We start from the raw sequence: 25,509 nt of genomic DNA, 5'->3' as shown, positions 1-25,509 counted from the left end.
TTGTTAATGCCCCATTGCACTGCTGATGTGTATGTTTGTAATGGTGCTTACAACTCTAACATGTTAGTCATCACATTATTGAAATTTGGCGACTATCGTCCCTCTACTAAAACTTCTCAATCAACATAATGATGTGATGAATGATTTACCATCAAGATAATCACATGAATTCTCACATCATCAACTTTTAAGACGTGATAGGCACTTGAAATAACTAAGAAATTGCCAATGTAGTTGACACTTCATTAATGTTATACTTGACAGCAAAAGTTAAAATGATAAACAAAAGAAAGGTCAAGAAAACAAAAAATGCTAAAAGTTTTATTAAAAGACAAAGTAAATTTTGCAAAAAGTTGACACAAACAACATAATTAACCTTTTCTTTTTTAAGTTTGTTTAATAAAAATAATAATTATATTAAGCAAATAAAAAATCAACTTTAAAACATACTTTATTGTTTCCATTTGCTGCAAAACGATTTTCAGCTTTTTAAACCGAACACGTTTCTTTTTTTTTTTAGGGGAAAACATGTTTCTTAAAAATATGAAAAGTTGTAAATTAAAGTTATTTTTTTTAAAATAAGACAATCAACATAAGAAAATATTTTCAAAAGCAAACAGACCCTAACAATTTTATTGCATGCATCAGAAAGCTTTTTTTTTTTTAAGAAATAATATTCTTTTTCAAAATCACCTAAGAAGAAAAAGAAAAAAAAAAACTGATTTCAGAATGAAGTAATCCTTAAATTCATATCCAAACCGAGAACTAGTTTACATGACATCAAATATACAAGCACAATAATACATGGAGGACGGAATACATCGGCATAATCACAAGACAGTTCCCATGGTTGTCAACTTCTCTAGCCAGATTTAAAGAGTAAAACTGCTTTCTGATCCAAATAGAAATAAACAAAGTGGTTTGTTTCATGAGTCACATATGAGCCTGCAAAAAGGAAGACAAATCCATAAATGCACTTTAATAATAAAATGTGTCGTTCTAAACATTACCGCAAGAATATAAGTAGGCTAGTCAAGAACAAGCAAATTTGTCCTTATTTGCTTTAATTGTCTGAATTTCATTGAAAAAGAGAATGAATAGTGTTGGGTACAAGATGGGGTTAGATTGTACCACATAAAATGTAAATGCATCAAGAACTCCACACGGTATCCAAAATTTTGGATCTCATCATCAAGAACATTATGAGATGTGATGACAGGAAAATGTAATGAAGTAGATCATAAACTAAGCCAGTAACAATACATCACGGAAATTTTATTTGAAAGTTGAAACTAAGCTTTTCTTGTTCTAATCATTGTGGTTTCCCCATCCCATTTTACCCCAACTAATATGCATAAATTTCCACGTCATGAGATTCAATTTCTACTTTCTGTTTTAGCTGTCCAGATCCAGACATCTTGTCAAGCACAATCTCATAAATGAAACAACCAGGACCATAGTTAATGACAAGAAAATTAACTTAACAAACATAAATGTACCATATTGTAACTCAATTTTATGGTTATGACCTACATTAACACGTTTTTGATAATAAAAAAAAGCATCACGGAACATGGATGATATACTAAACACGACAAATTTTAAAAATTATAGAACATGACACAAACATGGTACAACATATATAATTAACATAAAAGCACAATTTTTAAATCAAAAGAGGAAATCAAGGTTTTAGGGTATGTTTGGATAAAAGTTGGGAATGTGTTTTTGGGGATTCCAATGTCATTCCCAAATTTTAAGGCACAAAATGAAGAAGGAAGAATTTGTTCTTTGAGAGTAATATTACTTTTGTGATCTCCCAACTGACATCTAAACAAGCATTCAGAAGTTAGTCACTGTAAAATTAATGTAATTATAGTGGCATTCCATTAGTCACTGTAAAAAATTAAAATGTTATCATTAGTCGCTGAAAAAAATTTAAAAATAAAACAAGTAAACTGCAACTAGGATTATCCAGTGTTTAATAAGTGTCCACTGATACATATTTGACACAGGTATGTCTACTACTATTTTTAAGTGTTTGTACTTCCTTATGCATGTGTATTTGTTTGTGTGTGTAGGTATGCATCAAGTTTGAAAACTCAAAAAGTGATTCTTCTTAGAGAAATTTATTTTATACAACTTCCTATAATTTTTTAATAATGAGAGAAATATGATAAGAGAAGTGTGAAATAAGATGAGTGATTGAGAGAGAGAGAGTGAAAAAGTAACATTGTAGGAAATTGTTGTATGAATGGTATATCTGTTCTTTTATTCTGTTCATGGCTGAGACTATGTTTAAGCATGCAATAGCATGAGTGACAATTTAAGCTTAATAAAAGCCTGGTATTGTGAAAGGATCTGTCAGCCGAACTCAGGAGAGTCAGGAAAGTTTATAAATAATTCAACCCTTTGATACTCCCATGTAAATGTAGTCAAACACAGTGTTCTCTCTTTAAATGTAGTTCTTAACCATGAAACTGATTTAATTAAAATGATGGGAGAAGAACCACCTATGCAGGTATTTAAAGTTAAAAAATTATGGGAGAAGAATTCCCTTAGTTTACCATTGAGTGCAGTGTGTTTAGACACCATTTTACTAAAGAAGTTAAATTCAGAATTAACTCTGCCTATGTTGTGCTTATTCCAAATCATTACATAGCCAATCCTAAGTCTAGATAAAAGACGAAGTTATGCCATGCACTCAAACAGTATTCAGTAAACAACAAACTTTGTAGAGCCTGTATTATATGGATAGGCAAAGTAATGCAAATATGGCTACAATTCCATAATCCATACAACAGGGCACCTAGTTTGGGTAACTTGAATCTGTCATACATAGTGAAGAGATAGAGGGAGATGTAAATTATAGGATTCAAGCTATATGGATGAAATGGAGAAATACATTAGGTGTTTTTTGTGATTTAAAGGTGTCACTCAAGCTTAAAGGAAAATTTCATTGTAAACTAATACAATTAGCAATGCTTTATGGTGATTAATGTTGAAAAGCGAGGTACCAAGAACACAAGTATCGAAAAAATGATAATGTTGCGATAGAGGAATGGACTTGCACAAATAGAAAAGACCGGGAATGAATATTATGGAGAAAGTATAAGCAGCGCTTATAGCAACTTTAGAGGGGCCTGGACTCTTCCACAATAATATGAATTCTGATAGAAATCAAATTGAAACAAAACTGGAATGAATATTTATATTAGGAGAACACCCCCTTCTGTTGATTCCCACATCTAAAATGCGCTGCTCCAACAAATATTTTAAGCTTCTTTAATCACTATTAATGACAAAATGGCCCACCCCCCAACAAATAGTGCCTCCATTTTTGCACTGCAAACACAATAGCCATGAATTTCTTTTCATACATAGATTTCATTTGCATCCTTTCCGATACAGCTTGGCTAGAGAAAACCAAGGATCTTCCCTGTTGCATTAGAACTGCACCAATTCCAAATCCCAATGCATTGGTTTCTATCTCAAATGGCATACTAAAATTAGGCATGCTCAATGTGAGCAGTCCAGTCATGGCTTTTTTGAGAACCTGAAAAGCCTCCATAGCTTCTCCCCATTGAAAATTATTCCATTTTAGCAATTGTGTTAAAGGCCTTGTAATAGTTCCATAATCCTTGACAAATCTCCTATAATGGACAGTCAAACCTAAAAATACCCTCAGTCCCCAAATATATTTAGAAACTGACTATTGCTCCATCTTCTTGAAGTTCACCTTCAAGGCATGAGTTCACAATACATCTAACACTATTCGCAGATGATCCAAATGAGTTTCATGACTCATGAGTGGCACTATTTATCAGAATATCGTCAAATAATGCCCACACCAACTTCCTCAAATAGAGATGGAAAATATCATTCATGAGGGCTTCAAAAGTAGTTGGGAGCTGGGGCATAGGTTAGCCCAAAGAGCATAACCAAGTATTCATAATGTACCTCATGTATTCTAAATGTCATTTTATGAATGTCACTATCCCTCATTCTAATTTGGCGATATCCAAAATTTAAATCCAATTTTGAAAATTTGACAGCACCATACAAAATTCATCTTGGAGCTTCTCTATAACCTGGGTTGGGAATTTATTGGGGGCAGTAATGCTATTAATGGCTCTATAATCAGTACAAAGTCTCCAACTCGTATTTTTTTTAAACTAAAAGCAGAGGACTGCAGTGGAACTTACACTCAGATTTGATCAGCCCTGCAGTCAACATGTCCTTCACAAACTTCTCTATTCATCCTTTTGGTGGTGAGGATACCTGTAGGGCCTGATATATGGTATTTGAGATCCAGCCTTTGTCTCTATTGCATGATCACATCTTCTAGTAGGAGGTAGTTCAATGGCTTCTTGAAAAAGCTCTGCATATTCCTCCAACTCACTCCCTCCAGTCCTTCCACTGTTCTTAGCAAATCCAAGTCATAAAGTGTTAACATTCCTAACACCACATAGTATGACTCATTTCCTCTTTTCAGCTCCTTTAATGTTGCCTTTGCCACAGTTCTAGATAATGATGGATCCCCCTTTATTTCTACCTCTTCTCCATTCACATTAATCCTTATTACATGAACCTTAAAACTAGCCTTTATATCTCCCAACCCCTCCAACAACTCATCCAAAAACCACATCTACCCCTCCATAGACATGCAGATGCTAGTTTATGCAGACATGTCCTGGGTAAAAAGGGTCATTGAATCTAAAGCACACTCTTCTCCTCCTCTTGACCTCTAATTCTTTGTCAGTCGTCTTCTTAAATGATGAATTCCTGCAGTTGCCTGTATTAGAATTCCCTTCCAATTTTTTATTTCCCTAGCCCACACTCCCTGATCCCTCTGTTTGACTCATTGATCTATAACCAACCCACATGATCTAGTCCCGCTCATTTCTTTCAGGTCATTGGGGCTTATCCACTTGTTTCCCAATGTGGTTCTATTGTTGACGGGACCAACCCTCTTCACATAATAAGCCCATCTTCCCTATCTCCAATAGTTGATTCCTGCCCTCCACCCTTTGCGGGCGATATCTCTTTATAATCCTCTGGTGATTGCTTCTGAGATCTGACAAAGGCTTATAAGAGCCTGATGTGGGTTCTCCAATGAAGTGTTTTGGAATCATCCAAACTCCCATCAATGCCCGTTTGAACATGAACCATGCGATGCGCTCTGTCCACACCTCCCACCACTGAAACCAATTAAGTGCCTTACGCTCTAAGCAGATTGGCACAACCAGAACCTTCTCTTGAGCACTTGATTAATTTCAAAATACTTTTCAACCCTATAGATCCAATGTAAGGATCTTCCCCTTTAAAATAGGGAACCTCAAGCCTCTTCACCTCTTCATCCTCTCCTCCCTTCTTAGTTCTTACCATGGCTCCCCCTGGAATCCCTTCCCCGGGGATGCTTACAGACCCCTTTTCACCATCATTTTTGTAACCTTAAAGCTTTATAACAAAGAGACCAATTCATAGCCTTACTCAAAACCTTAAAGCTTTGTCATACTGACAGATTAACTACTTTTCCGGATTAAAAAAATTACAAGTTTCATTAACTTGAACTTGAATCATAATATCGTGCAATCACATACATATTCAAGCAAAAGCCCCGAGATTATAGACTGTGAATGATGCTTGAAAGATTAATTGCACAAGATAATTTTCAAAGATTCAATAAAGAGCATCAATTGTAAATATGTTTTAATCTTCAAAAGGTTCTTGTTAACAAGCGGAGGGCTTGACATTGAGATATCTACAGAAAAAGAAAGACAGACACATACTGTGGGGAAGAAGATATAATAGAAATAGCCCCTTCTTTCACAGCAAAATAACTTATCCAGTCATGATTTCTTCAAGCCTGAATTCATAATCTCCAACTAGATATAACTTGAATATTCCATCACTCCCTATAGTCATTAACTCATTAATCCAACAATAGACCATATATTTTCTCTGTATGAATACAGAACACAGTGAATAATATTTCATCCCACATGACAGGCCCCCCATGGAATATAATGGAGCATTTGTCCTCATGTCAACATGTAAATAATCAATGTTACATTCAACCATGTTCTCCTCCAGTGACCATTAATTCAAGAAAAAGACTTCCCAAATCAACAAAGAAGGGAAAACTCATCCACTGAAGCTTATGCGGTACAATCAAAGAGTTGAGTTCAGGGCATAGTGGAACAAAATGTCAGTCACCACCACATACCACGATACATAAGTAATGGTGACTCATCAATACAAAACAAACCACACCAACTAAACTACATAATCATATACCATTCAGCTCAGAATTTTCCGCTGGAGAATAGAGATAAGCAGAAAGCCTCTAAATCTTATTCCATAACTAGAGAATCAACCATAAGTAACCAACAACAACAACAACAACAACAAGAACAACAAAAACCTAGGTTTCAGCATCACTTCTAAATTCCAATCATGCAAAGAAGCAAACAAGGACTAGCTTAGATCTATATCTACTCAATTTCTACTAAAGAACAATCACATAAACCCCAAATCCTAGTGAACCCAAGTACCAAAATGATTGACAAGTAATTAAAAAAAAAAGAGAGACTTACCAAAATTACGACCAACGATGCAATGCCAAGTGGGGCCATGCCTCTTATCGAACTCCTTCTTTATCTGCTCCGCAACATCTTTCTCCACATTGTACTTCTCAAACGCCTGAATAATCCGCAAAATGGTCAAGACTTTATGACACAACGCAGCAAGCACAACCAAACCCAGAAACAGAATCCAAAACGAGGAACCACAAAAAAAAAGGAGAAAGTTGTCGAAACTAACGGCGACGGCGATATCGACGGCCTCCTTCTGCATGTCGGGGATCATGTCGGCGCTCTTGATGATGACCTTCTTCGGAGGAACGGCCGGCGCCGGTGACGGTAACGGCGATAGTTTCTGGTCATCGGAGTTGGGCCTCGCCGTTAGAGCTCCGGCAATGTTCTTTTTCGCGTCTTCACTCATTTTCTCTCTCTAATCTCTCTATCTCGGAATGAGCTTTTGTGATGTTAGCTTTTGGGGAAGTGACGGTGGCAGGTGGCGTGGCTTTATCAAAGCGACGGCGTCTGAGTAGCATTTTTTTAGGCTTAAATCGAATTTTGAATAATAATATTTGCTGATAAATAAATTGTATAAACATGTTTTTATATATCTCATTTTGATTTTATTAGTTAGAATTCACTTTTTTATTTTACTGAAATATTTTGTATGTTTAATTTTAGTTTCTGTTTTAAGTTATAATTTGTTAAGTGATAACATATTTTCTATTAGCATATCATATCATTATTTAGTCAGTAATACTTTATTAGTTATCATGTCATCAAATATAAAATAAATTTTAGGTAATAAGATAAAAAGAAAAAGTGAAATAGGAGTAGTAAAATTGAAATATATTATATTACAAGTATAAACAAAATATATTTAAACCTAAAAAGTAATAATAATATTTTATGAGTTTTTTTCACAAAATATTTTATGAGCTTAATGGTTACATAATAATTTTACATTATCAATCCAATTAAAATCATGGTTATTGGGACTTTTAAAAGCATCTTCATTGGAGATGAAGATCACCTTTTTCTTGTTATGAATATCAATGGGGCAAGACAGAAGCCGGAATTACTCCCTCGCTCCCCATCCACCAACTACCTTTCCCTTCGCATCTTCTATCCCCATCATCCCTTCGTGTTCCCAAATCCCATCATGGGGGATTTTTTTTTCATGTCCCCATTCCCTTGGGTTCTCGTAGCTCCCACAAGGTCTCAAAATTTAAAAGAAAAAAAATATTAATTTTAAATTCTAATATTAAGTTGTTTTGTTATAGTCTTGTGTCGCAATCCTATCCCTCCAATAAAAATGTGACACATGTATTAAAAAATCCACCTCATCTTTAATTAAGATTCACAAAAAGCTAACAAAGTTTAAGTCAAGTTCACACTCATCACACACAAGGAGAGTGTTATCACAAAGTCAATTGCAACAACCTTCACTTGAAGCATTGCCAAGAGGTCATCCATGCCATCACACTGATGTGCAATGCAAGAATCGCATCAACATGCTCAAGAAGGAGTACATGATCAAGAAGGATAGGGTTCTGATTCCAAAGGCGATTAGCATAACCCTTGGTTGTTCTTCCCCTGCCTTGATGTCTTCATCAATGACACTTTTCTGACAAAAAACTCTTGACGCGGGCTGTTATGAAATCGTTGTTGTTGACCTAGATTATATTGCACTCAATTGATCCTCAATTAAGAACTCAAAAATGATCGACGCTGACATAACCCAGAGAAGACGTTTGCTTCCACCAAAAACTCTGAATGGGCTGGAGACCATGAGGAAGAATTGGAAAATAGAGAAGGTGAAGAGAGAAAGGAATAAACATAATTTGTTTTTTGTGAAATTTAATCATGGATGAGGTAGATTTTTTAATACACATGTCACCTTTTATTTAGGGGACAAAGTTGGAGACATGAGTTCAGAATAGGTGATTTTTGTCCCTCTAATGGAAAGTACTTATATGAGTTTCTTAATTTTAAGTAACATTGTTTAAACTTTTTTCTTGCTGGAATATACGATATGGAATTGCTTGAAAAATATTGTTGTTTATATAAACAATTGTTGCTTAAAACATTAATTTATACCAAAAATAACATATTTTTCAAGTATTGTATAAAGCACAAAAGTAAGCTTTAGCATTCGACTATTCAAGTGAATTTTTGTGTAGAGTGTTTAAATATATGCAATATTATAAGACCTACAGAATTAAGATAAACAATCATCCATACACAAAAAGGATCAGCTCCTGAGGAATGATACCAAACCGTGATCTAAGATCATGAAGCCCCAAAGCGAATATTTCAATACCATCAATTGTTATTTTCCCTCTTGAAGGTTCCACCAGCCTAAAGAATACTTGAATTAAAGTTGACTTTTCGCTCCCAGTTCGACCAACAACACCAACCTTTTCACCTCCACTAATGCTAATGCCTTTAAGAACCAGAGGAGTGTTTAGATGATATCTAACCTATTCACAAGAAGCTCAAATAATCAGAACATTGATGTTCAATGCATATTGATAATGGAAAACTAGACATTAGGAAATAATGCTAAGGATAGTAGCTTAAACCAACAGAAATCAATGAATTATTGTGCACATATATAGGTGGATTTCAAATGTAAAATAATCAATTTGTTCATACTCAAGTTACCTGCAAGTCTTTGATATCTACATTGCCTTCAACTGGCCAATTTGAAGGAGGAAGATGATGCCTGATATTCCATGTTGGTTCAGATGGAATATTTGTGAGCTGTTGTATCTTTTCCACAAACACCATTTTGTTTTTGATTAAACAACTCATGTAGACAAGCCAGAACAAGAGACCATTTAAGGACAACCCATAAGAGAGAGATAAACCAACATTTTCTACATCAAACAGGAGAACAACCCAATCAGTTTATTAGAAAATTTTTGTAGTGATATAAATATCACTTGTTAACAAAATAAGTTATTCAACATCATCCGAGATAAAATATATACCATGCAATGCTGCGAGGTATTGTGGTTTTTAACTATACAGAGAGAGAGAGAGATAGAGGACCTGCATATTACACTTGACTAGGTCAAGAGGAGTGACAACCATGTGAGTGAGGCCACAGTTTAGGATTCCACCGGTGGTGTAGAGGAGCATGCGCATCAGGGGAGGATGGTGCCCGAGAAGAGGACCAAAGGGAGAGGGAACATCAAAGTTTGAGGAGTTCGTGTGGTGCTTCTCCGAGAACGAGGAGGTGGAGCACCACAGAGTGGAATTAGGCCTTCGGCGCCAATGCTGGAGAATGTTGAGATTGAAATGCTGTTGTGGCGAAGAGGTTAGGGATTTAGGGTTTAGGGAGAGTGTGATAGGGTTTAAGGAGGAGGAAAAAGGTGAAAGGATAAGCTATGTGAATGTCATGTCCAATGCGAAATTTATAATAGAATAAAAGAGACTGAAGAATGCAAGTAGTGAATAAGAGAGACACCAAAAGGCAAAAAGGAGTAGATGAAGAGTCCAGGAGAACAAGTAGAAGAATTGCAGCCCCACTCTTTTGTTCCTAATGAGGGAGAAATAGAATCAAGTTCTTAAATTAGAAACACATTCATAACATCAATTAACAGATGTTGAGGGAAAATTATAACATCAGTTATAAGAACAACCGATGTATTTTTGTTAACATTAGTTTTCACTAGTGGATGTTAAATCTATATTTTTTTTAGTAATGCACACCTCACATAACAAGCATGGTGCGAGAAGTCGTGATATAAGAAAGCTTTTCTATTTTATTTTTTATATAAAAAAGCCTTTTTTTTTCAACTGATAACCTATCTACACCACCTGCTACTAATAATAAAGTATAAATTTTACTGTTTTAACCTCAACTGTGGACTGATATTTTCGTTGTCAAGTTTCAATTCCTGTCCAACATACAAGAAATTGTTTCCCCTCTTTTCTCACCTCTCTCTTGCTCCATAAATATATATGCACTAGAAAGGGAATTTTAAACCAACCCATTTGGAAAATAACCTTATTGCTTCTTGGTCTGCAAAATATCATGGCAGATGCAAGTTTCTTTGTTGGAGTCATAGGTGATCATTCTTTCACGGTTTTTCCAAGTTGGTGACCAATAATGCCCCAAAAAGGGGTGCTTCATATATAAATAATGACTGTTCTTTGTTAATTTGATGCAGGCAACATCATCTCAATTCTCATGTTTCTTTCTCCTGTGTAAGCGCTCCTAATCCACTCTACTCAAGTTCACTTTTCATTGCTTAATTTGCTTTCTAGATTATAATATATCTCATATTTATTGCTATTAGATGATACATAAATTAAACAAAACGATGCAGACCTACGTTTTGGAAAATAAAGAAGCAAGGATCTACCGAAGATTTCTCAAGCCTTCCTTACATTTGCACATTGCTTAATTGTTCCCTGTGGACTTACTATGGAATCATAAACGCTAGAGAGTATCTGGTGGCTACTGTTAATGGCTTTGGCATTGTGGTGGAGACAATCTATGTTATTCTATTCCTCATATATGCTCCAAAAGGGAGAAGGGTATGTAGTATATATTTCATTTTTTTAGCAACAAATGTTAATTACTTGTATTCATAGTTTTTATTAGCAAGAGAAAATCAAATTTGTTTTTCCTGTCTTCTTTTTTTTTTAACCATCCAACTTACCTTGTATGTATTATATTAATGAATTAATTATATTATAACTATATAGGCCAGTTTCTAATTAATTCACCTTACAAAATCTCCTTTATTATTATTATTAAGTGGTGATAGATTAATTTGAATCTGATTTCAGGGTAGAACTGCCATTTTGGCTGTGATTTTGGATGTGGCAATCTTGGCAGCAGCAGTAGTTATTACTCAATTAGCATTTCAAGGAAAAGCTCGTAGTGGTGCTGTTGGTGTTATGGGAGCAGGCTTGAACATTGTTATGTATTTCTCACCTCTCTCTGCCATGGTAAGTTTCACTATAGCTTGCTATCATTAATTTCCAAAGTTCCTTTATCTCACTATATAATATTTGGAAAATGTTTATCAGTACGAATTCGTTCTGGCACAAAATGCTTTACCACCGCTCACCACCGTTAATTTGTGTCAAAGGATTTGATTACAAAATTGTTCATCTAAACTCAACCAATCACATTTCAGCTTTTATTTTCTTATAGTGTTCGTGCATAAAACTTTTGTGCTATATAGCATTGTTGATAATATTTATACAATTGAATTTATAGATAGATAGTAATTAATATCCATAAGTTTACACACAAATTTAAACTTAGATATGTAATTTTACTACTTTAAACATAAACATTAGGATATAAATGTTGGTATAAAAAATTGATGTGGATAAAAATCAGGTGCTCCTAATATGTTTTTTGGTAAGTTTAAGGTGCTCCCGAAACCCAACTAACACTGTACAGTCTCTTTAAACTACATAAATACAAACTATAAAAGAGAGCAGTAATTAAGCCGATATATAATATAACAAAAAAAAAGGCAACAAAGATGTTGCATAAATGCAGCCTCGTGTTGCATATTTGATTCCCGGATTCAATTATTTAGATGAATTTTTCAATCTTTTTTGGAAGGAATTGAACCTCCAAAACGTCGTTTCAAATATGTAGTTCTCATATTTCTTTGTTGCATTTTCATCTTTATGGCACTGAACTAGTGTCCCACAGGGGCTACGGTTTTTTCTCAAGTATTTGTCCTTTCATGTTGACATGCTTGACGACTTGTCCATCAATAATAGGGTTGTTGAATTAGATCCAGCACGTGCGTAAATTAAGTCTATATTCAGGACATTTGTATTTATGTCAACCATAAATAAGATTTAAAATAAATTTTAAGAATTTTTTTTTATTTAAATACGAGAATTATATGTTAAACTTTTTTTATTAAAATATGTGGCCTTTTAGTTAACATATATTGTCTTTTAGTTAACTTATCCCTGTTTACACCTTACATGTAACAACTTAAGCTCCAGCCAAGCACACCCATAAAGATTTTTGTTATTTTTTTTATTTTAAAAAAATCTCAAAACAAGAAAAAATAACTCCATCTTTTAATATTTATTGGGAGCAACAATTCGAAGAAGATAAAAGGGAGTGTAATTTTTATTTTTATCTTAAGTAAATATATAATGTTATTTAAAAAATTTAAAATAAGACACTAATTATTATGCAACTTTCCATCATTAGCAAGACATTATTATTAAAAGAAAAAAATAGTATTTAATTTTATACATTATTTTATAACTCAAAATTAAATTAATTCTTTTCTTTTGAAAAAATTATTGGGTGGCTTTGAACCTTCATTCGTTTATGGTTTCAATAAATTTTTATATGATACATATTTTAATTTTTAAATATATTTAAAAATAATAATTTTAATAATATTAATTAATTATATGATATGTTGAGATCGATCGGAATCATAAATTAAGTAGTATGTCCTACCTAATAATTTATTCTTCTTTTCCTTCTTAACCTCACAATGCAAACAAATATCCCCTGGAGCCTGTGGCTATAATGTGAATACCCGTCATTATCATGCTGAAAAAAGTGTTCAATTAGAGAAATGATTACATGACTTGAAATCATGTGGTTTAGATCCATTTTGCGTAGAATGTAAATACACTTTTAATTAAAAAAAATAACAATACAAACAAAGAAAAATGTATAAGAAAAATAGATTTTTAAATTGATATATGTTTAATTTTCTTCTAGTAATAGATTATATATCTAATTTTACAAAAAAAAATTAATAATAAATATTTTTGTTAAACTTATTATTTATTAAAAGTTAAATATTTAAATAATTATGTAATAAAACATTTTGATCCTCCCTTTAATACACTTGTTGTCCATCCCTAAATATATCAAGTGAAAAATGATTGAAATATGGTATTATCTGCGGTCCTTTTTATACTATTTTTTAAAAAAATAAAAACGACCGGAGGAAGTATACTTCAAAAAATGTGTTTTTTTTTTTAAACAACTTCAAAAATGTGTTGTTAACCTACTTCTCATTCTTTTTATTTCTAAGTTACAACTTTTTTTTTTTTTTTTTGACATTCTTGATATACATTCTCGTAATTTTCAGAAAACAGTGGTGAAGACAAAAAGCGTGGAGTATATGCCATTCTTGCTTTCTTTTTTCTTCTTTTTAAACGGTGGCGTTTGGTTGTTGTATGCTGTTCTTGTTCGTGATGTTATCCTCGGGGTAAGTTTGCATTCTGCTCTAATCCTAATAGTATTTGTTCATTAATATCTATTTTTAATATATTAATATATATACATATATATTTTAAATCTATATACATGAATTAAAGTTGAAATAGAATTTTAAATCAGTATTTTATTACTGAAACAAAAGGTGCCAAACGGTACTGGATTTTTACTGGGAGCGATGCAATTAGTGCTATACGCAATCTACAGAAATGGGAAGCCTAGTTCAAATAACAGATTAGAAGAAGGATTGCAACATGAGCCTCTCATCTCACAGCCTAATAAGGAGTCACATCAGATAAGGGAAGACAGGCCCATCTAGTTTGTCTTCATGTTTTAAAGCTCCATATATGCATGCTAGCTCCACCATCATTGTTTCATATTTTCAATGTAAGAAAAGGTAAATTAGAAGCTCAAATGATTGCTTTATTCAATTATTATAGTATATTTTGAGCACATGGATGTGAGATTGTTTAAACTTAATAAAAAATCTTAAGTTTATATTTTGACATACAATTATATTAAATATTTATAAGAAAAGTTTTGTTGTTTATAGTAATTTTAATTATGTGGTTTAAGTATGATTATTTCTTGTAAAATATACTTGTGATATATATAAATATTAGAGTATGCTTCAAATATTCATGATAAATTGATGATGGATGTTATTGCTTTTCGAATCTGTCAAAAATATGGACATCTACTCTACATTATATGCTCTTGTTCCTCATAGGCGCCTATAGTAATTTACTGAATGGATTGAAGACTATAAATTAGAGCCAATATAGCCGTAACAATCATTCATCATATCATACAAGTTTATAACAATGAGATCATGAAAGTAGGATCGACTCAACAGTGAAACTTAAAATAGATTTTGATGGAACTATATATTAGACATTTTTATCGACCTTTTTTTTTAATAAATAGGACTTTTTTGTTTTATAATAATTAAAGGCAAATATTTTTTGTTAATCGGCCTAAAATTTAAATTTTAGTTATTTTATTTTTAAATCGTTCTCGCATGAAAGCACAAGCACCACCTGTGTATAATTGTTCAAACAGAGAAAAGAGTCGAGTAGATAAAGCTCCCCTTTTATAGAATATAGACACGTTCTTTCAATTTTTATTCAATCATTGGTCTTGTCAAATCTAAAACATATTTCAGAATATTTATATAAAACCAGAAAGCTCCAAATGTTGTATTGAACAAATTTGTACAAGCTTATCTTGATTAGTAGAGAGTAGAGACCCATGTGAGAGCTCCGATAATCTGATGCATTTCCTAAAATTGAGATCTAAGTGCACTCTTTGCCTCATTTATCATGCTATATCCAAGATCAAATAAGCCTTGATGGTAAAAATGGTTTACAATTATCTAATTGACAATATGAGTATCAAAGTCCACATTTCTGTGTGCCTTAATTTGTTATGTCTGGGTTTAATAATTTTTCAAGGAGTTTTTTATTCTTGGTAAGACTTATGTTCAATTCCTTACTGAAAGATGCTGAAGGCTCTATTTATTATTCAAAAGTCACAAGTTTCTGCTCAGCTAAGTCTCAAAATAACAATATCATAGAGTCTCAATTGCAGTAGCAGTAAAAGTTACTTTCATTTTATTTTCGGACAAACCTTAAAGATATTATAATTTAATATAAGATATAATTGTCATATCATGAATTATCTTATCCAAATATTCGAATAAATTAAAAATATAACGTAAAAGTAGAAAATGGGAACAAATTATGTACGGGACTATATATTATGAATAAGAACGAGGTCACACTTCACTAATTAAAAAGCTAACAATCATATTTAAATAAGAAATATAGAAATTATTTGCGGACAAACCTTTAAAATATTATAATTTAATATAAAATATATATTGAAAAATATCCAAGTCCCACATTGACTACCTTACTCCTTGGAGTACAGCTTATATATCTGTTAGGCAACTTTATTTAATATCAATTGATTTTAAAATAAAATCTAACAAAATAATGCAACTCATATATATGTTGGGCAACTTCACTTAATGTCAATTTGATCTCACTTCACTTCATTAGTCACTTCATTAGACAGCAACAAATAGTTTTTAACCTGAGAAGTCAAATAATAACTGAGTTATTACTAGTTTTTAACTTAAGTGTCAAAAAAAATTTATACTCCCATTTGAAATTTCACCACTAAAAAAGAGATATTCTACGACACTGTTTTTATGTCGGTTATACCAAAATCACTGTAATAAATAAAGCGGTGGCACTTTCGTAAATAATAATAGTTTTTCTAAAGACGGGTACCTTAAAATCGGCTTAAAAATACTTTATGAGAGCGGTTTTAAAAAAAACCGTCTTTGAAGACATGTGTTTTGTATCATGACTCTTCATTGTTGTCATAGAGAGCGGGGGAGAGAGAAGAAACACTCTCTGCCCTCTCATCTTCGAGCTCCGATGGCGATGAGCGTTGCAAGGCTGAAGAAGGATGAGATCCAGAGGCTAAAGAAGGAGATCGATTCGGTCTGGCGTCCGGCGATGGAGCTGCATGAGTTAGAGACAAGTGCGGTGCTGAAGAACCTCCTCGAAGATAGAGAAAGAATGGTGACATTCCTAGAGACGAGTGCAGCAACACCACCATCACCATCGCCGCTGTTATTCAAACCCTAACCCTCCTCACCCTCACCCTCAGCCTGCTTTGCTCGTCTTTTTCGATGGGACCGCCTTCAACAACATCGTCGAGGAGTTCAAGAATTTCACCACCCACATCGCTCACGTTCTCCCCGTTTTCGACGATGGAGGAAGCACTGCTAAGATTGTTAGTGTTCTCGGTACTGCGTTATGTTAAATTAATAATTATGATTACTAGTGTTTCTACATTTGGGAATTTTTGTGGAACCAAATTTCGGGGGCGAGGAATTAGGGATTTTGATTGATTGGGTGCGGGCGTGCGTTTTATTGATTTGAGTGTCAATATCTAATGAGTGACGACTATATCTTTGCTAGAGTCATCACTAATAAGCAACGACTAGTTGCCACTTTGAACTTGAAAGCTTTTTTGTTTTGCCATTTGTGATCTTTCCTTCTGCCTCCCATTCTCTTTCTCCCTCCTATTCTCCCTTTGACATCCTTTTAATTCAAAATCATTACATGTTGCTCTAGGCAACAAAGCAATTGAGCCATGGTGGAGAAATAGGCACATGAGAGAAAGTGATGGATTGGTGTTGCAGTGGCAGAGGCTCTTTTTTCTTTCTCTCTTTTTGTATTTTATTATTTATTATTTTTCGTTGTAGGTGGTTTGCCCTAGAGATTGGAGAAACTTAATAGTATTGGGTGACAATGGATTTTTTCTTTGTTACATTTATCAAGGTGGTAACACTATATTTTTTGAGGTAGCAGTGGATGGAACTCTTGCAATAGTGGATGGCTTAAGGTGGGGAGGCTCAACAACGATGGATGGACCTAAGCTCATTCTAAAATTATTATAGGAAATATTCATGGTGTTTTATTTTTCTTATTTTTCCCTTGCATAACATCGACTTATATGTTGGTTAGGTTGATACCAATAAACATCACCCTCTATTGGTTGACACAAACAACTTAGTGATAATCTTAAGCTAAGTAACGATTTTTCATGATTAGCAATGACTTATGGTCATCATTAATCTACAATTTTTTTTTGTAATGTTTTGTATTGGATACAATGACCAAATGACCTCTTACCTACATCTCAAAATAATTTAGAATTTGGTTTAAATATATTTTTAGTTTTCAAATATTTTTTTTAGTTTTAATATTTTAAATCTTAAAATAGTCTTTGTTATATTCAATTTTTCATGGTAATCTCTATTATTAATTTAATCTTGTTAATTGTTATTAATTACTAATGTGACTAATAGAAGGTCACCTCACCATACCACAAAACTAACAACTTATAATACATTACAAATGGAGGCTAGGGTGCACCAGCTCTACAAGTAGTTTATTATGGACTACTTTTATAGACCATTAAGAAATGATATGTTTGTTAGCTTCTAGGAAACATAAATGGTATGTTTGTTAGATAATAAATTGGGAGGAAATAAGGAAGAGAAAAGAAAAATAGGTGTCAAATGAAAAGTTCAGAGTACTTGGATGTTTCAAAATAGGTGGAGAGGGAAATAAAAAGGTGTTGACCCACACTTAATTTATTTTCTCCTTGATATGCATGAAAATGCACTTGGGAAGTTCCATATTTATCATTTTGTGGTGGTTTGTTTTGCAGCAATTCAAAATTAGTATAAATTGTGTAATTACCAATAATTTTTGCGTTTAAGCATAATTACATAATTGATTCTTTTAAATAAAAATCGATATAAAAAATACTGTAACTGATTCTTTGTTATGATTTTTGTGTTTATCAGCGGTTTTATATTATTGGTGCAACACCTATTTTCTCTATTTCTTACCTATTTTTATTCACCAATTTCTTTTTTTTTTACTTGTCCTATTTTTTCGTCCTAACAAACACACATTAAATATGTTGGTTGTGGGCCTAACTATATAAGTTTGAGCCCACTCTCTTAAGGAAACTACTATTTCCACTATCACTTTATGAAAAGTAGTAGGAATAGACTAAAGTGCCCTCTTGTACTTTTTCCCCATCCCTTTCATTTCTTTCTTCCTCATTCTTCTCACCACCTTTTTTCCTTCCCTCCAATGTCTCTCTCCCTCATTCTTCTCCCTTCCCTTCTCATATGTCTTTCTCTTTATTTCCCTCTTCCCCAACTATTGAGCCCAACTCTCTTTCCTCTTGCTAACCCTTCTCTGTTCAAGTCTCTCCCATGTGTTCAACTTTTCTTCTCATTTCTTCTTTTTCTTCCCTTTATAGTGGTAACTGGTAAGATTTTTATTTCTTTATATATATATATATATATATATATATATATATATAGACACACACACAACATAAGTATAATTTTATTGTATTTATGGGTTTGGAAACACAACAAAATCATACTTTTGTTGTGTTGTTTTAAAAAAAAAAACACAATGAAAATACAATTTTGTTGTGTTTTGGGTTGAGAAACATAATAGAATTATATTTTTATCGTGAAATGATTTTTAATAAATTATTTAATTTATTGTTTAATTATTATTTTCATGGTTCTAATTTTAATTTTTATTTGTTTTTTTTTTTCAAATGGCTCGTGCAAAGCGCAATACCTATGTGTCAAATTCAAAGGCAAAGGAGAGGCAACAACTTGTGACTAAGTTAGCATGTTGTGATGTAGACTTGGCTCAACGACAATAGTAGCAAGCAGCAAAGACTGAGGGACAACCTGAGGCAAAGGCACAACCTAGTCATATCATTGGACCCTCATTTGGAGGAGGCACTATGGATTTAACGTTGCTTCAATCCTATAGGGACGACATAGTTGAGCATGTATGGATTGGTCAGCTAGAAGAGTTGAAGTTGGTTAGCCATGGTGGCAATGTAGCTCAATTGAGGAGCAGTCATCGCCAAGGAAGAAACCTAACAAAGTCACAAGGGTAGTTGAACATTGTTTAGGATAGTTGTTATTTTGTATTATGATTATTTTTATTATTATGTATTTGACTTATGATGTTGTTTCTATATTTTTTATGTTCTATGAACTTATATTTAACAGTTTATGTTTTTCCTATTTTTATGTTTAAACGACACACGCTTACTAATGTAATAAAGAACAAAATTTTGATTAATTTAGAAAACAAACAACAACAACAATAATTAACATAAATTTCATCAATTAAAAACATGACTACATAGACTTATGATCTTCATTAGAACTTGTTGTCACCATTGATCCACCCATCAGACCATTGATCTCTTCAACAGATCTTGATTTTCTTGGTTTACACAGAAAGATAAGGATTTCTTTTGAAGATTGGCAAATCATTACATACAACTTGATCGAAAACATGATTCTGTTGTACACTTGTACAACAGAAACATACTTCTGTTATTTTTTCTTATCCCTAAACTGCACAATAAAAACACGTTGTGTAATTTCTCAAGGGGTAATTTTGGGATATGACTAAAGTGCACCTACGTGGATAGTCCTGTTACCAAAAATAGTAGTGCCAATAACAATACCCATATCTTAAAAAGGTTTTGCGAGCATTAGCTCTAGGCCCATTAAAATATTATGGACGCAAAATTAAAACAAGTACCACCTCAACAGCATAGTTACATACTTACATTATACATCGATGATGTAGTGGGAAGGGAAGTATGATATTGATATGTAGCTGGTTAATAACTTTTAAATTTACAATATTAATTAGATAATACTTCATTTATTAAGAAAAACATATAATATTCTGAGATGAACGACATATTCAGGTGGGATCAGGTGACCATTGTTTTGTAAGGACGTGGAATAACAAGAGAGAGCCGGGGACAGAGAAAGTGAGATGGGCAAACCACATTCCACTTGGCTTAACAAGGGCTTTCACAACAGACAAATAGTTACTGTCTGGTTCTGCATGTACCTCTTTTTTCTTTTGAAATTTGAGATTATTGGTTAAATTGAAATAATTTTATACTATTTGATTCATGCATTTAATTTTTTTAAGAATTTAATATTATTACATATTAAGCTAAAATAACTTCATACCAGTTTTGTTTATCCTGGGAACATCTATTTTGTTGGTAAAGAAGAAGGATAGTGATTTGATATTATTTGCACATTATAATTAACTGATTAAGAACGAGGAAAGTAGGAGAATTTTTACTCTTTTATAAAAAAAATGGTTCAGTTTTTGTGGATGGGTTCATTTCAGTTTGGTTCTCAAATAGTTGATTTCGAGTTTTTTTTTGTTTTTTTTATAAAAATAGTTTGACTTTTATGGTATGATTCGGTTCTTGAATAGTTTGTTTCAGTTCAGTTTTTTTAACAACTCTGCTTAATATTATTCTCCAGTTATTTTGCATGGTACTTTATTTTATTGTCCAAATTTCTGATATATGTTGTTATTGTTTAAAAACACAGAAGTTTAATGATCAGATTTTCATAAATAAATAAATAAATAAAAAGGAAGTCTTACAAAAAAAAAAAATAGTTCTTCAATTATGTTAGTTAGTGTCATGCAATCATGGCAGATTGTTACACCTATCATATCCTAACTCTATATTTGCAATGATCCTCAAGGCAAAGAATACTTCACAAAATAGATGGGAGGTATAAGGTGATATATGGTGGCTAGGAAGAGAGGCATAAGGGTCGGAGTGATAAGATCTTATGTTAATGATTTTGAATCCTTCATTAACATAACATGATAATTATTAATATTTGTTGATAAATAATAAAAAAAAAACTTCACAATATACATCACCACTCAATGCTCCAAATGTCCACGATCCATGTTATACATGGACAATATGCAGGCAACAAAATGGATAATAAAAGAGGGCTCATACGGGCAGAATGAAGATGGAAGACGAAGTGAATGTAACTAATGACAAATGGCTCCCAAATTCACCAAGAGGCAGAATACCTACTTATAGTTAATGAGCTTAATGAGGTTCAAGTTGATATGATGGTAAACAATCTGATATTAGAAGAAAATGTGGGATAGTAATCAATTGCTCTATAATCTTTTTTCAACAGATATGGTAGCAAACATCCAATCCTACCCATATGTTGCCAATGAGAAGTAGATGTTCTTATTTTGAAATATACAAAGCACAGAAACTACATTGTCAAATCTGCTTATCTTTTGCTTCTGAATAAAACTAATCATAACGTTTTGGAAAAGTTTGAGTTTTTCTCTGCATTTGTCTATGATGAATCCAAACTCAGTATAATTTGGGTTGGAGTTGGTCATACTATCCACGACTACTTTACAAATTACAATCCAGCTCAATGACTACATTTTGCGAATTCAAGTATTGATATTTCAATGAAATTTTAAGTTGTGTAATATGAATTCAAACAGGAACGGAACAGAATTAACTTATGCAACGATAGACTGAATACAGAATAATCTACAGAGGTATATGGTATAGGCTGAAACGAAAAAGTTAGAATGGCAGGAAAATGCGCAGCTGAACATGTGCTCAAAAACTTAATACTCAAGGAGACACAATAAAAAATTGGTCAAGGGTATAAATCATGATTTGGTGATAATCAAGTTTCATGAATTGAATGCAGCGAAGAAAGAATAAATTATTCTTGAGTTAGATATCATAAGTCTGATACCATATTAAAACTATATAATTTGAAGTATTAAAGAAGAAAATTGAAAAAACTGAAAATTATCGAAATCATGATCACGTGCTTAGGAAAAAGATTATCAACCAACCATATGTTTTAGGCAAAAGAAATTATACCTATTTATAATCAGGAAGAGAATATTAATAGAACACCATTTTTAATATTTTTATTTTCAATATTCTTTTTTTATTAATAGATTTTTATGTTGGTTTCATGCTAATTGATTGGTTAGAGAATATTAATTTTTATTAATAAATTTTACTCAATTAGAAAAAGTGTATGAGAAAAAGTTTTAAAGAGTATACTATTAATATTTCTCTAACCAATCAATATTAACATATAAACTGAATAAGAATTGATTAAGGAGAAATAATATAAAATACTTTATGTAATTTAATTAACTTTTTTTTTGTAATGTTGTAACTTTTTGGTAATGAATTAAAGATTTAAAATTTACAGAAACTGTGCAAGCAGCTAGACTTCACATCTATCAATTTCACATAGATGTTGTATCGGAAAGAAAAAAATAAAAAGGATATATAGATGTTCGAGGATGCGGGTGCATTGATTGGTGGAGGAGTCTATCTTCATGCAATTAACGACGATTTCATGTTCCCCTTGACTTAATAATGCAAAGTTTGTTTCTGGCATATCATATCACTTAAGTGAGGTCAATTTATTAAATAAAAATTATCACCATATGATATGAATAAACGCCACACTTTACTGTGATGACATTATGACGATGTCCTTGCATTTGTCTTTTGCTTTTGGATGTTTTTGTGAAATTAATGACCAGCAACAAACGAAATAGTAGAACTTCTTTTTTTCTTGGAATCGAAGCAGTTGAAGTGTTGAACAATCAGTAATATGCAGTGTTCACAACTCGTTTAGGAACCTCGATTAGCTCCTCTACTCACTCTCAACAGTCCTTAGTCCTTGGATTAGAGAAGGGAATTTTTTCTTACCAACAATTATTAATTTGTTAATTTTATTAAAAATGTCACTAGGAAATATTTAAACTCACCAATTTGATCGTCAAAATATTACTTTCTTTTTTAAGTAGTATGTAAAATAATAAAGTTATATGAGTATGCATATGTTTTCAAATATTAAAAAGGGTGTTTCGATATAGGTTTCTTTTAAGATTTAAAATGACCTAGGCAAAACATTTAAGTGCGTAATCTGCCCATCTCTCTAGTCACATTAGGTTTTTATTCTTTTTCGCCGACCAATATTAAGGATTTGGAGTTAGTTTTTAGTATAACAAGTAGACCCCCCTCGCCTGCTAACCTTCTGAGGTGTTATTGTGTGGGATTAAATTTTATAACAAATTCATTTAGATTGATTAAGTGCAAATAGGTCAATGATAAATCTTATCCAAAAAACACATAATCCTCCAACCTTAAGCTAAAATGACGAAGAAACTAAAATAGGATGGATCATTAGATTGGTCAGTTGGGATACTAACCCAGAGGATACAAAGGGTATATTTGGATTGAAGTACAAAAAATATTTTTATGAATTCTAATACACAAAATGAAGAAAAAAGAATTTATTGTTTTAAAAATAAAAATACTTCCAAATTCTCCGGATTCAAATTCAATCATACATTAAATATCCAACAATTTGGTGAATAAGTTTACATATTTTTTCTCTCCAAAAAAAAAAGTTTACATATTTTACTAACATTATGGGACCAATTTAAATGAAGAATTTTTATTTTTTTTATGTTTAAAACCATTTAAATGAAAGAGTAATACTCTTAAAAAGAATTTGGAGATTTATTTTCAATTAGGTGTTAGAGCTATTGCGAGGGATGATCGGTGAAGGGGGGTATTTTAGAAGCAGCAACCTAGAAAATCTCATGCTAAAATAATGTGGCATTGAAGAACCTATTGGTCTAAGTTTGGACATCTCATTTGTGCGGGATCTTCCTTTTATGAATTTTTTTTTAATGAATTCAGGATAATTTCCTACCAAAAATTAAAGACTGATATTTGAAAAACTAACAAATTAAAAGAGCTGAATGACTGACTTTTCCCCACAAATCTTTTCCCATACACAGAAATACAGAATCTAAGATCAAATTTCCTATCACTTATTAATCATACTACACCAATATATTAGATTTCTTTCATGCAATTGAATTGATAGCAGAAAGTGATTGCTTACAAGTGGTGAAGCAGTTTAGGAGTGGCTTTCGGGACCCATCAGCTCTTAACCTGATTATTATTAGCTAACTCTAGCTCTCTTTAGTCAAGATTTATTGGTTTTAGATTTTCATAAATAGTGACAAGTAAATTATGTACCTTATTAGCTCGCGAAATTTGCATCTCTAATACTCGTCGGATCTGGCTAGAGGAAGCTCCCATTTGCATTGATTTTTTTACTCTTGTCTTGATCTTGAGTAATTGAAATATATTTTTTTTCGTTAAGAAAAATCTCAATTTCTAATATATTATTACTTTATAAGAAAGATCTGACTATATTATTTATACCATAATGCATCATAATATTTTTTTCCCTTTATACTCCACATATATGTTATTTTATTGCATATATGTTTGGGTCAGGTAAAGATACTATACAATTATATATCTAGAATCAAATTCAAAATTATTGGTTCAATTAAAATAACTCACATCAATTTATTCATATATTCATGGTTTTCTTTATCTTTTCAATTCAATTTTTTTTATAAAGAGAATGTATAAATATTAAGATGGAGTCTAGGGTACATTGTTAATTGATTGACAAATGTAGCAAATCAAATAAGTAATAAAACAATAGATCCAATATTGTGTCCATAGAAATTTTGTTTGTTCAAAGCAATTTGTGTAAAACCAAATTTTAAGCAATTGAATAAGATAAGTTGGTTGTGTTTAAATGTAAAGCTACACAAATTTAAAGACTCTGAACTATAAGCAATGTAAAAACAAATCAATTTTCACATGAACAAAAAATTGAACACTTGAAATTTGAAAGTTGTGAACAATGATTAAATGACATAGTCGGGGATAATTGTGATACTAAACCAACATCTCAATAATAATAAATATTTTTCTCTATTTAATGAAGTTCATATGTCATCTCAACTCACTATAATCTTCTAACATTGATCCCTCAATTATTAGAAGTTAAATAACTTAATCTCACTCCTAATTTGTTAGCAAGTGCAATTAAATAATTTGGTATGAGCAAGAGTCATTAAGAGACTAATAAATATCCTTATATCCCTAGAAAAGACACCCATTAGTTACCATTCTCAAAACTTAGTTTTCAAGCATTTTCCAATGACAAAGAAAACTAAAAGATAAGAATATGATTGATCAATCCACAAACTAGCATTAAAACAAAGAAATGGAAATAATATAGCACAATCATTAAAGTTAAGATAGTTACATGAGAGTTGTTAGTACATCAATCCCCCACTATAGAAAGAAAACTAGCCT

At 32.1% G+C, this 25,509-nt stretch overlaps 2 protein-coding genes and 1 non-coding gene across 3 annotated transcripts; 1 reads left to right on the top strand and 2 right to left on the bottom strand.

Annotated features, from left to right (window-relative positions):
• Nucleotides 1-722: 722 nt before the first annotated feature.
• Nucleotides 723-7,170, bottom strand: LOC100777142 (dynein light chain 2, cytoplasmic). The gene is made up of 3 exons (XM_003546316.5): nucleotides 6,826-7,170; nucleotides 6,600-6,705; nucleotides 723-945 (listed from the first exon to the last, which is right to left on the bottom strand). The coding sequence occupies exons 1-3, from the start codon at nucleotides 7,003-7,005 to the stop codon at nucleotides 863-865; spliced, it is 369 nt and encodes a 122-aa protein (XP_003546364.1). The 5' UTR covers nucleotides 7,006-7,170; the 3' UTR covers nucleotides 723-862.
• Nucleotides 7,171-7,538: 368 nt separating this feature from the next.
• Nucleotides 7,539-10,247, bottom strand: LOC102664029 (uncharacterized). Its single transcript, XR_005888833.1, has 3 exons — nucleotides 9,639-10,247; nucleotides 9,249-9,463; nucleotides 7,539-9,064 (listed from the first exon to the last, which is right to left on the bottom strand). It is a non-coding gene; the product is annotated as an uncharacterized protein (transcript).
• A 327-nt stretch (nucleotides 10,248-10,574) lies between these two features.
• On the top strand, nucleotides 10,575-14,332 carry SWEET40 (sugar efflux transporter SWEET40). The gene is made up of 6 exons (NM_001254171.2): nucleotides 10,575-10,660; nucleotides 10,763-10,799; nucleotides 10,922-11,132; nucleotides 11,388-11,549; nucleotides 13,697-13,816; nucleotides 13,970-14,332. Exons 1-6 carry the CDS (start codon nucleotides 10,627-10,629, stop codon nucleotides 14,141-14,143), a joined length of 738 nt encoding a protein of 245 aa, NP_001241100.1. The 5' UTR covers nucleotides 10,575-10,626; the 3' UTR covers nucleotides 14,144-14,332.
• Nucleotides 14,333-25,509: the final 11,177 nt, after the last annotated feature.

This window comes from Glycine max, chromosome 15, assembly GCF_000004515.6.
Source record: "Glycine max cultivar Williams 82 chromosome 15, Glycine_max_v4.0, whole genome shotgun sequence".
Lineage (NCBI taxonomy): Eukaryota > Viridiplantae > Streptophyta > Magnoliopsida > Fabales > Fabaceae > Glycine > Glycine max.
Note: the sequence above shows the minus strand (reverse complement) of the source record. Positions and strands in the feature narration are given on the sequence as shown.